The 13,173-nt window shown below is 43.5% G+C and overlaps 1 protein-coding gene across 1 annotated transcript; it reads right to left on the bottom strand.

The window, feature by feature from the left end:
• Positions 1–5,326: 5,326 nt before the first annotated feature.
• On the bottom strand, positions 5,327–12,940 carry trib2 (tribbles pseudokinase 2). The gene is made up of 3 exons (XM_083934620.1): positions 11,599–12,940; positions 9,814–10,106; positions 5,327–7,289 (listed from the first exon to the last, which is right to left on the bottom strand). The coding sequence occupies exons 1-3, from the start codon at positions 11,866–11,868 to the stop codon at positions 6,815–6,817; spliced, it is 1,038 nt and encodes a 345-aa protein (XP_083790746.1). The 5' UTR covers positions 11,869–12,940; the 3' UTR covers positions 5,327–6,814.
• Positions 12,941–13,173: the final 233 nt, after the last annotated feature.

Genomic DNA, 13,173 nt, shown 5'->3' with positions numbered 1-13,173 from the left:
TTTAAATACCCTATATGAAATATTGTTATTTAAAGTGTTTAATTTTAGAGAACATCCTCTGTGGCTATACCGAGAATGTTTTTTTTAAATAACCAAGGAACTTTTAACAAAAAACTTTATTTTGTGAAACAATGAGTTAAATTAGAGAACAGTAACCGTTGTGTCAGAAGAATTCAATTCATTTTGATTCAATTCAATTCAATTCAATTTTATTAATAGTGCCAAATCACAACAAAAGTTATCTCAGGACACTTTACAGAGTAGGTAAAGACCACACTCTATGACTTATTTATGATTTACATAGACCCAACAATTCCCCCGTAGAGTACGGTGGCGTTGAAAACCTTCCCTATAACAGACAGGAACGTCAGACAGACCCAGCTCTGTGGAGGACGCACATCTGTCTGCACCGGTTGGGGAGAAAGAAAAGGAGAATGAAAGAGAGAAAAGACGGACAGACGGACAGAGAAACACAAAGACAGACACAAAGAAAGAGAAAGACACACTTCCAGTAACTATAATAATATCTATAGTAATGAAGAGAGTATTTCAACAATGTTTTCTTCTGTAGGACTCAAAAATGAACAGGAAGTGTAGAGGCCACAGCTTTGAATGACTTCAGCACATCTGCGCCCACAGGACATCACTAGTTTCTCACACTGCTCTGGTTTGATCTTGGTCCGTTCTTCTTCAGTCTCTTCCACAGTTCAGTAACTGTAGTGGGTTTCTTAGACGTTACTTTGTTGCCAAGGATTTCCCAGAGATTCTCTATGGGGTTTAGATCTTGACTCTGACACGTCCTCCTCCAAGTTTAACTGACTTCTTTACACACTTTGGGTTCAGTCTTTCCCAGTCCGACACAAAACTTAATGTTTCCGTTCAGACCCAAATAAATTTAACTTTAGTAATGTCATGTCATGGTTTGGGGGATGTTTTCTGCAGCAGGAGTTGGGCCTCTTCTACAGCTACATGGCAGGGTGAATGCAAATGTTGATGTGAACCTGTTTCGGCAACATGCAATACCTTCACTGCAATTGTCTCCCAGTCATCTGCAATTTTCATACAAGACCATCCTGAACATTAAAAAAATTAACAGCACTTAAGCCTGTGAATGTTCTCATTCGTCCAGGTCATCGTTATCCTCAAAGCAATTTCAGTCAAAAACAACTGGACTGGTTGTTTGTCTAGGAAGACGTTTCACCTCTCATCTCAACAGCACTTAAGAATGAATCAGGTATTAATAATTTGTTCTCCAGTGCATATTTGGGGTTTCTCAAAAACATGCCCCGCAGTAGAAAGATAGCATTGTTGAAATCTTACATTGGTCAGAGAAAATAGCCCACAGTATTTCTTCCCTAAATCTGTTATCTCGTACTCATATTAATCTCCATAGGGATTGGACTGCGAAGAAGATTACTGCGAAAGCAGGATTTAGCAGGGCAGCAGGTCACTGCATATGTTTTGGGACCAGCAGCGCTGCCGTGACTTATTTGGATTTCAAAAAGTAAGATAGAAAAAGATGCTTGTCTCCAAAGTTAATCTTCCATTTGGTGATACTGGAGCACCGCCAGGCTGCGTGTTGGTCTTTTTGACAAAGAGCTGAGGACATTAGATAAACACATTAAAAAGGCAAACTATCCTGGTGCTACAATAAGCTGCAAACACACATCAATTACTTTGCCCAAACAGAACCGGAGCGCGGGATGTTCCGAGTGTGTTTCCCAAATCCTGAAAAAAGTTTTTGAATGTCAACAGCTTTCACCGTCAGCTTGACAGATTGTGGAAATGCGCAGCGTTGAATGTGTAAACATGAGATGAATCATCCATGTCAACAAGGAAATACAAGCAAGCTGTGTGGGGAAATGTGGCTGTACAATTTTGGTCTTGGCTTGCAGCAACCTTGAAATTGCTGATTTTACAACCGATGATGGCTTTTGTAACAAGAATTTTCTAAATGTGTATATCCAGTCAATCACAAATAGAAATAGCAATATGGTTTGTCTCGGGGGTGTTGTTTACACTGTGAAGCTGCAGAGCCACTCAGCACGAGCCCTCTAACTGGTCTGAGTCCTGATGACATGGTCGAGATATGGATCTGTGATCACAGCCAAACTCTATGAAAACACAGAGTTTAAAACCACTGTTCACCTTTTTGACACATGCAAAACACATTATACGCTTAATTAGTACGGTTTTTGACTTCCAAACTGCCTCTTACGCATTTCGGTACCACTTTCTTATAAAGGGATGCTTTAACTAATGGCCTTATCAATCTATAACTAATGCTTTATACATCTATTATAAGTCATTAAAGAGGCACTCCACTAACTTTACACTAAAGGTTTATTATCTAAGCAGTTTACCCATCATGCAGCATGTGAAAACAATGTTAAAACGCCCTCTGTGTTCAAGAGGTACCTTTCCAAAGTTTGCATAAATAACCCTGATGATGTCATCAGGGCTTATCTAGGGCATGTGCTCGAGAATACGTGGAGGCGTGAAGTTTGAAAGAAGTTGACATTTTGTAAACCGCGGTGAGTCTACTCATCGATCACACCAGTTGCATTATGGTAAATGCAGGATCCAGCGTTCTTGGAGCTTGACCCATATCAAGCACTTAAAAATGCATCAGCCTCTGCTGCTTTGACCTTTTCCTTCCAAGTATCTGTCTCCTGTGAGTTTCCCAACTTTATCATCGTGCATTATTTCTGTAATGCTTTAATAAGATATATATATATATATATATATATATATATATATATATCTGCTGAGTCACTAATAAGAGCTATAAGGGGTCAAACATGTTTTCCTTTTTAATAAGTCATCATCAAAAGTTAGTAAGCAATTGATTTTTTGACAATATTTGTCAAATGTTTTATTTAATATAATTTGGATTGCAGGACTATTCCCTATTTTTTTTACATTGAGGTATGTATGTCTACCCCTATTACTTCCCCCACTCATGCCAATAGAGGTCAGGCAAGCCTTCACTAGCTCAGGTTATGAGGGCACTACCTGTCCACTCTTTTTCACATCTGATTACAAAGAAACTGGGAGACATTTTTTGATGTAGCTTCCTGGAAAAGGGCAGCTTAGAAAGCTCACGGTACTCTATTTTCAGTCTTCAATAATGTCTTGTTATGTCGGCTCAGAAGAAACAGTCGGAAGAAGAGGCAGGGTTTGTATTCCCACGTAGGCTGTTCGAACAGTGCACCAGGAACAGGTGTTGTTGAGCAGCTACGCATGACTCTAAGTTGTCTTTGGGTGTTGATTTATGTTTTTTTTAAAACATGAAAATAGACAAATGGGGCTGTGACAGCAGCTGCCTGCCTTGTCTGATAGATACAACCTTAATCAGGATTACTCTGCGTGAACATGACAGGTGGAAGAGCTCTGGGTACACACACACAAACACACACACACACACACACACACACACACACACACACACACACACACACACACACACACACACACACACACACACAACCACATGTGTGCACAGATGTTGGTCCACATACACACATGTCCTAGCACTGTATGAACAAATAGAAGCGGAAGTGTTTTCTTCTTCAAGGACAGGATGAGGTCAGCTGAGGCAGGGGAGGGGGGTTCAGCTGGCCATGCAGAACACGTCGTCTCTTTTGGGGGTGCCACCAGGACAATGACTGGCCTAAAGAGCTTTTTTTTTCCCAGTGCCTCATGTGGGCAATCACTTAGATGAAGTGGGGCTGGCAGAGCAGTTCGGATGGAGCAGAAGCTTTTTTTTCTCCTCCCTCATTTGGAATCCATTCAACTTCTGTCTGTGATTGCAATCTCATGATGAACTGGGAAGTGCTTTTGTTAGGCTGGCTGGGAGTGTACTGGAAGTGAAAAATAATTGTTTTCTAATATATGTATAAAATGGGCTGTAAAATTTCCTCGTCCTAGAGCTGGAATCACTGAGAGGGGGCTTGGGGAGCTGTCTCTCTTCTTCCTGTCAAATGAATATCAAAGAAAATGGGCCCTTTGAAGATAAGCCATTAGAAAGTATTATATGGATTATTCCAGTGAGATTTCAGAGACCATGTTGCACTTAATTTGGTTAAGTTTGAGTTTTAAATTTGCATTTCAAAACTCAGTATATATTTGTAACATTTAATTTAATGACAAATGTGTTTTTATTATGAACCAAACAACCACATCACACGTGTAGGTAATAATGTACAGTATGATGAGCTGTAATGATGCGTGTTGCATCGTGTAGTAGTATTTGAAGGTCTCATATTGAGTAAAGTGAGATTACCATGTTATTTCTCTTATTATGCAGCAGAACAAAGTGTTATATAAATACTGTGAAAGTATCAAAATGCTAAATCCACACAGAAATGCACACAGCCCGTATTCAGAAACTTTAAACGAACGCCTTCGACAGGACCGTCAGGACTTCAGTACGGCTGTGATGTCACAACTATACTATCTTCAGTTCAATTTCAATTCAATTCCATTTTATTTAAAGTGCCAAATCATGACAAAAGTCATCTCAGGACACTTTACAGAGTAGGTATAGACCACACTCTATGACTTATTTATGATTTACATAGACCCAACAATTCCCCCGTAGAGTACGGTGGCGTTGAAAACCTTCACTATGACAGACAGGAACGTCAGACAGACCCAGCTCTGTGGAGGACGCACATCTGTCTGCACCGGTTGGGGAGGAAGAAAGGGAGAGAGAAAGAGAGAAAAGACAGGTAGGTAGAAAGTGGCGTCAGACATTCCCCGGCTGCAACGATGGTGCAGAGACACCGAGAGCAGGAGGTTGAGACCCAGACTAGGCTTTTTCAGGAGGTCTTGAAGAGACTAAAATGGAGCACTACAACACAGGTATATTCAGATATTCTTTTTACATTAAAGCTAAAAATGTTCTAGGAGACATCCAAAATACAAGTTTGAACCTGAAAGTAAGCATAATATGAGACCTTTGATTCGATCAAGTGTAAGAGAAAAGAACAACAAAGTCAAGTAGCAGTTCACAATTTATTTACTGAATAAATTTGGACAAAACACCAGAATCTGTTACGATACAATCAGAACATCTGAGGCAGATATCCCACCATGCACCACCCCCCTCCATGAAACCAAAAGGACTTAACATTAGCACCAAATCAGCACCAACTTAAATAAAAGGTAGCTCAGTCTACAAAAACAATAAAAGCAAAGGGTTTTTTTTTTTTAATTGAAAAGCAACTCAGAAAAGTAGCAAATTGAATTTTCATGTTTTTAACTTTTCTTGAAAAACAAGCACCCACCTCCCCCCCCCCACCCCTTCCCCCTGCTAGGCAGGCTATAGCATTCATGGGGCACATGCCAATGACTAGATAAAAACACAAATTCAAGTAACATCGAGATACGACAAAACATGTCCACCGGTACCCGTTCCGAGCATGACCGTTTCACACAAACCTACGCAGGCAGTAGAAAACTAACACGGGGCCCTGGAGTGAACATGTCGTAGCAATACTATCACTGAATATCTCGTATCAAGTTTTGAAAAAGAAATGAGGGAGACCGGGCGGGATGGGCTGTCGGGGGCACCGGAATACTGGCACAGAAGATATTGTGTATTCCTAAACTTCAGACAGACATTTTCCTCTCGCGTCGTGTCCTGTGTCAAGATATTGCCTACATCATACATGAAAGAGGAATCTCTGAATAAAGAAAAACCCTGCAATGTAGTTTTAAATATATATATATTTATTTATATATATATAATATATATATATATATAGCTGTTACAATTTAAATAAATGTTACGTTCTCGTTCCTACAACTGAAGAATGAATTTAAATAAGAGGAAGCTAATTTTTTTAAGAGATGGATTCATCCATTCACGGGACACATCAAGTGCGTGATGACATGTTTGGGGGCTTGCCGACACAAAACGGTTTTAAGATTGAGGTTTAGGGAGTGATATTAAAGCAGCAGTAACAACAGAGTGGAATAGCTTAAAAACAAATAAATGACTCAAAGTAATGTTACAGAAAAATGAAAAGTGAGGTGATGAACCAGGTGTGGTAAAGGCTTAAGAGACTGAGGAGGCAGAAATGTACAAATCAAGGAGTTGAGTGACTATATCAGAAATATCCAGAACGTCAAACTGTGACACATGAGATGACAAAACAAAACGTAACCGTGAAACAAAGACGACATAAACCATGTGGATGATGAGAAAAAGCCAAAGCTGCTCCATTTATTAACCAATGGTCCGAGGTCAGGGAAAAAAAACAAAACAAAAAAAACACCATGTATTTGTTTAACATAGAAGTTGGGGTTGGGATTCCTGACCCTGGGTCTGTGGTTTAAATTAGTACCACGTAAAGCTAGGGCAAAAAAAACTAAATCAAATGTGTAAGAAAGGGTGTGGTGTTGCACTCTGTCAGCTCTTTCTGAATTGTTCTCCTTGGTTTCCTGTGTTCTTATGTCCCTTCATGCTTTCCATAGTGTCAAAAATGGTGAATGTGTCTACTTTTATGAGCACCACATTAAAACCAAACAGATCCAAAAAAAGAACATTTGCTACATTGTTTGCAACTTGCATGTCTGGCGGCATCCTCCCCGAGCGGGAGGTGCATCGCCAGGTGGTGTATAGATGCCATTTGTCATGCCAGGCTCAAGGTTTTCCATGAAATGATGGATAAGGAAAAAGAATGGAAACACCTTTATTATGAGTGACAAATGTTCACCTATTAATCTCTAAACTACTGTTTTTGGCTCTGATGTGAGCGTGGCGAGCCGACCGTGGCGGAGTCGTCCGTTTGTGCTTGGTGCTTGCTCAGCGGAAGAACTGCTCCAGCTCCTCTTCCATTTTCACCTCAGGCACCATCTGCTCCTGCTCCCTTTCTCCTCTGCCGTGCACCGCAGGGCCCCCTAGTGCTCCGGAGGAGGTAAACCAGGGGTGCTCCAGAATCTCCCGAGAGGTGAGGCGCTCTGTGGGTTCCCTGCGGAGGATGGAGCGGATCAGGCACTTGGCCTTGGGTGTAAGCGTCTCGGGGATGTTGAAGTGGCCCCTGCGGATTTTGCTGAACAGAGAGCCGGGCTCAACATCGTGGAAAGGGTAGCGCCCCACGAGGATGGTATAAAGCATGACGCCCAGACTCCAGACATCAGCTGCCTTTCCCGAATAGCTGCCATTGGCATTGAGGATCTCAGGACTGACATAGGCTGGGCAGCCATGTTTGTCTGACAGGGAGTCATCGTGACCATCCAGGATATAAGTGTCCTCAAGGCTCTCCAGCTTCACGAGGCTCCTGGAGACACACAAGGGAAAGAAACATACACTAAACTTAATGATACCACTTTACAAAACAATGCACATAGAATAATCTGTTAATGTGAATGCTATCATTAAGTGATCATCACTATGATAGTTACAATCTTTGGATGCCAACTAACAAAAAATGAAATACAAAAGATCCTTAAGTGGGGTAATTTGCTCTGATGGGCATCTTAAGTGTTTGAGATCCATCGCTTTTGGATATCAGAGGAAGTAGAGCACATAATGCTCAAGGCTTAAGTCTGACATTTCCTTTCACTTAGATAAAAGCCTAGCCAAAAAGCATTGACGTACAAATAGGCTTTCCAAAAGACCTCCACAATTCAAAAGAAACACAATTACGGGTGACTGATCGTCTTAAGTTGGATGCATTGAACTGTTCTCAGAGAATCAAGGACCTGACAATGTGTGTTTTTTTCCCTCTCCCCCTCCTGCCCCTCCAAATGAGATCTATTTGCAGTTTCCTCAAACCCCACAATAGCAGCTATGATATCCTTGAGTGCAGATAATAACGACTGCTTGTTCAGAAGCGTTGTCACTAAAGAATCTTGAGAGGCTCGGGCAAGAAAAATTTTCCATGTGCATGGTAAGAGACACTTGTGGGGCTGTGCAAATGCTGCCATCTGCGTGTGAGGTCCACGAGACATAATGCACCAGACAAAGAGACAGGGTGTGTGATAGTATCTATCTACTGGGAGCAGGCAGGAAGAAGGAAACCAAGAAGCACTGGCTTAGACATATTCAAGAATGTTTTTTTTGCCATCTGAGACACATGCGGATACCTTCACATTAGCCAATTCATCCGTTCATTGTCAGTAATTGTAATTTGCTTTCATTAATATGCCAGAAATTAGGATTCTTTTCTGTTTAAGTCAAAATGCCCATTGTTCCTCTGAGGTAAAGAGCCATGTGTTTTTTAAAAATACAGCATATTACGGTCTAGATAACAGCTCATTTGTGGGACATGTTCAAACCTGCAATTACACTTAAGAGGGCTTAGAAATACAAAATAAGACTGCCTGTTTAATAGTAGCTCATTGTCTTTATTTAAAGGAGCAGTGGATTTATTGGGATCCAACGCTGAAGTTGCAGATTGCGACCAACTGAACACCGCTTCCCTCACCCCTCCGTTCCCAAACATGTAGCAGAATCTATGGTGGCCTTCGGGTAACGCTGCTTCTTAAAGCTATACAGGATGCGATGCGTGCTGACCGTAAACTGTCTCATGAGCTTGGTATAGGAGGAACAGATCAACAAGGCCTGTTTGAGTAGCTGTGTTGGATTACACTCGAGGCCAACCTTTGACCCGTGCTCTTTAAACAGGCTGCTGTTTGGTCAAAGGCTGACAACGGTATGTCAGGGAGCTAGCACATGCTGAGAAGGCCTGCTTCGGTATCATTTTATGCCTGGTCTTGTTTCTTTCCTTTTCACTATAGTGTTTTTGTCACACACTTGGGTTCATGCCACAGCAGATCTATGAGTCTGTCTCTAAAACAGATTTGTCTTCTTGTCTATGTACACTCATGTCCATTGAGCCAGGAGGGCGGAAAAGTATTATTGATAGGCCATATGCTGTAGTAAGTGTGACGCAATACTGCCCTAGTGTCCTATCACTCTTAAAATTCACCCGAGAGCAATCATTTAATGAGGGGGGGTGGGGGGGTTGCCCCAGCTCATGCGCAGTCTGGTGTGAAATTCAAGGTCAACAGACCCGTACTGAATACATGAGGCAGCTCAACCTCCTTTTTCCACAGTTAGTGCCAAAGAATGACATCACACTTTCAGAACGAGGGCATCGAAGTGCAGCCTGTGCCTCTGTCACGGTTGTAAGATCAGAAGTGAGGTTCCTCTTGGAATGGGTTAGCATTAAGGCTTAAAGTAAAAAGTATGATAAAATGTTTTAAATCTGAAATCAACATCTAAATTCAAAATTAAAAATATCTTTAATAAGGCGCTCTCGGGTTGCTGTGGCAACAGATGCCTGGATTTTATGCATGTAGTTTTCAAATGCTGCCACCAGAGGTCAGTAGACCTGTGTTGTGAAAGTGTGATTCTACAGATTCCTCCTGCTGATGACTGAGAGGGTGCAGCAGTGGCAAAAGCTTGCCTTAATTTATCATCTGTAATAGAAAACTTCTTCATTCCTGTTGGAATATATGTACGCACTGCAATGATCCTCCCAAAGTGGGATTCCATGCGCCATATAAAGCGTACACTGAATATATGTGTCACATCCACTACTGAACCTACAAAAATAGCTCCGAGAGGCACAAAGGGCTCATGTTTCCTGTGCTCCGCATAACATCTGGGTGAGGCATGCCATTCTTGTTTCATCTCAGTTTACATTATCCTGTGTGTAAGCTGAGACGTAAGCCAGATAATGGTGACACAGTTACATTATGCAGTTACATCACACACAGCATGTTCAGATGCAACAACAAAAAAAAGCCAAAGTACACAGCCTATGCGCAACAGAGACTGGTTTCTGCGGGACTCACCTGTCCTCATTCTTGAAGACAAACTTCCTCAGTTTGAGGTCACGGAGGACCAGTCCGTTGTCGTGGCAATGTGCCACAGCCGAGGCTATCTGATAGAAGAGTCTGGCAGCTTCGTCTTCCCGCAACTTCTTGCAGGTGCGGACGAAAGAGTGCATGTCGCCATAGCTTCTCTCGAAGAACACATAGGCTCGAGTCTCCCCGAGCAAGATCTCCAGGATTTGGTTAATATGCTGGTGCTGGCCCAGGGCAAAGTAGGCCGCCAGTGACTCCTGGTATCGGCCAATGTCAAAAACCTGCAATAAAAGACCGGAAAATATTTAGATTTACAGTCGACGTGCAAGCCATAGGACATTTTATAGATTTTTTTAACCTAGGGGGGCTCATGAGTACAGCCATCTCATCAGGTGGTGTTTTTTTTAGTCAGGGTCTTTTCCCCTTTCCCACTTTGGAGACAAACAAATCCAACTCAGAGTGCTTTAAGTTGTCCTGTAGATTATGAGAAATTTACCACAGTCTTGTGACACCTAACTCTTGTTTACCCTTTTGGCAGAGAGTGTCAGGTTGCACAGAGGCACAGTGAAAGCATCATGTTGGTGAATGCTATTGTACTGCAGCCAGGGGTTGCAGTGTCTCTTTTGTTTCCATAGTAACCCCCATTGACTTTCAGCACAACCAGTTCAGGTGAGAGGGCTTCTCTGCTCGCAGTCAATACAAATACACCCCGCAGCCCTCAAGATGTTAAGTTGTGAACTAGGCGTCCAGTTCGGAAGGAACGACCAGCCCTGGAAGTGGGGATTGATCGGTGCTGCATTGAATCAGGCACAAAGCAGATGAGGTCAAAAGGCAGTTAACTCAGAGGCTGCACCAGAGGCCATTAATTTGTTATTGCCATGACGAAACATTATCTCGAGTCAAAAGGTACGGGTTACTGGATATGTCATGCCTTATGAGTCCAATGGTGCATGTAACTATCGTCTCAATTCATCAAAGCACTTAAGCCTGCTTAAGCTGGAATGTAGCTGAGGGACAACCCTGCTGCCCTTATAATCAGTGATATACCAAAGTCAATATGGGCTATAAACGTGGAAGGAAAGGGCACAGGGTTGTCCTTAACCTTAAGGGAAAGTGTTTTTTTCTTTCTTATGGTTAGTGGAGTCAATGCTGGTGCCAATGTCACAGCAGCTGGCTGAACTTTGAAAGTTTCCCAGCCCTGTGTGCGTTTCTCTGAGCACTGCCCTCCACATCCTGCAATCCCAAGTGATATTATGTGCAAACACGACCATCCTTATGCACTGCATGTAAAAAACCAAGGGTGAAATAAAACCATTAGAGCATTTGCAGTATGAAAAGAGAGAAGCAATGGGTAAGGGAGGATTGCACGGAGAGAGGAGTGAGTGTGTGTGTGCGTGGTTACTCACTCCTTTGTCAACGTTACATCATGCAATCCAAACCACGCAGCTCGCCCCATTCACTTTTTCCATTAGGCTGCTGTGCCAGCTCTCTATTTACCATTCAAGCAATTATTTAACAGTTCTGGGGAGTGGATTCTCTGCAACGGCCAACCCATGGACACAAACCAAGTAGATCTCTGTATAGTCATTGCATTTGGGCTGATACATAAAGCAATAAGCATCCGTGTGGTAATGAATGCAAAAGGTGAGAACCCTGTAAGGACACGTTCAGTTCTGTAATGGTTGCCTCCATATTGGGAACCTGTGTGAAGTGAACCGGTGAAGGTAGAGGGACTATACCGGGTAGTGTGCGTCCGCCGTATCCATTACTCACCTTACATACGAGCTCTTCCCCGCTGTGCAGGTGGGCGGCTCTGAAAACGTGGTCTCCCTCCAGTGGCTCCAACAAAAGGTAGTCCCCGATGCGGGAGATACAGTGCGAGGAGTCCGGGGTCTCCGGCGGGCTGGGGGACCCGAGGTTGGGACTGAAACTCTGGTGCGACTCTGTAGTCCTTAAGCAAGACAATTCTTCGAAATCGTGCGATTTGTGCCGCGATCTCCCATAACGTGAAATGTTAATTGGATTTGACCTCTGTATGTTCATGAGGAATAAGTGCGGTAACTCCACAAAAGCCCTGGTTCTTCTTCTTCTCCTCCTCCTGGATCACGGCGCCGCTCGGTTGCAAACTCAGTGCAAATGTCACAAACCGTCCGATACTTTAGTAAATCTTTAATAAACTTTTTAGAGAAAAAAATAATGAATTCAACTGCACCTTGCTGCTGGAGAATACGACAAACTACCAACACCACCGGACCCCGGTCTGTGGGTTTCCGTGCAACAAATAGGGCTCTGTAATTCTTTGCTGCAGGACTTCAACTGCTCATTTGCCCCCCTTTGTTTTCCATTCAGGGAGACGAGGCCGGGCTAAAATGACAAAATGACGACCCCCCAAGTCGACTGAAAACCTTCCCTACAAACCTGCTGCAGTGTCATTAACGTTAGCAGGGCGAGCAGCAGCGACCGGACCGTAACAAAGGCGAGCAAAGGTCCGGTTCTCTAATGAATGGGGGCTGCTGAGGGGACCCGCGGCTTGTTTGCTAGCTTATCTCGCCGGTTAAATGGTACAATGGCACGTTTCATAAAACGGAAACAACTCGTCGGATACGGCTCTCCAGGCACAGACGACACATGCACACGCAAAAAATATATATATAAAGCGAGTTTTGCAAGCTAAATATAGAGGGAATTTGACAGACAAATGATGTCTAGCAGGTGCAAGGAGCTAACCAGTTAGCTTCCTTGGCTAACTAGTACCAGGTCAGTGCACGGCCTTGTTCTCCAGGATCATATCCATGCACCGGTGATTGTCATCGACCACAGAAGGAGAAACCCCCATCCGGAAAAAGAAAAGACGGCTGTGGCTCTTTGTGTGCGGGGAGTCCTCCTCCTCTTTCTCTTGGTCTAGTCCCAATGGAAGAAAGAAAAAAGTGTCGCGTATGTCTTGCTGCTTTAAGCTGTGGAGGAAGGAAGGGACGGCCGGCCGACTTTCCCAGGCCTATCCCTTGATTCAGCAGGACATCCTCTCTCCCGTGGTGCCGCTGTGCTTCTTACGTGGCCGGGGAATCTAGTCCATTCAGTGCGGAGGGAGGCCAGCCGGGCTGCACACACTTCACACACTGCGCCTGTACAGAGCGGAGCGAGAGAGCTGACTGACGGAGAGGGGGGGGCTTTTGCACATGCACATGCACGCGCGCACACTCTCTCGCACGCACACACACATATATACATACCCACACACACACACACACACACACACACATGCAACCCGCCCCCCTGACGTCACTCCCACATCGAAACCCCATTGGCTTCCAACCTGAGTTCTAATATGCAGCGCAGTCATGTGAGAGC

Source organism: Echiichthys vipera, assembly GCF_963691815.1.
Source record: "Echiichthys vipera genome assembly, chromosome: 19".
Lineage (NCBI taxonomy): Eukaryota > Metazoa > Chordata > Actinopteri > Perciformes > Trachinidae > Echiichthys > Echiichthys vipera.
Note: the sequence above shows the minus strand (reverse complement) of the source record. Positions and strands in the feature narration are given on the sequence as shown.

Coding starts and splice junctions, on each gene's coding strand:
- trib2 (XM_083934620.1), bottom strand. CDS start 11,868: ATGAACATACAGAGGTCAAATCCAATTAACATTTCACGTTATGGGAGA. Junction 10,107..11,598: donor GGGAAGAGCTCGTATGTAAG/GTGAGTAATGGA, acceptor CTTTTATTGCAG/GTTTTTGACATTGGCCGATA. Junction 7,290..9,813: donor GTCTTCAAGAATGAGGACAG/GTGAGTCCCGCA, acceptor GTGTGTCTCCAG/GAGCCTCGTGAAGCTGGAGA.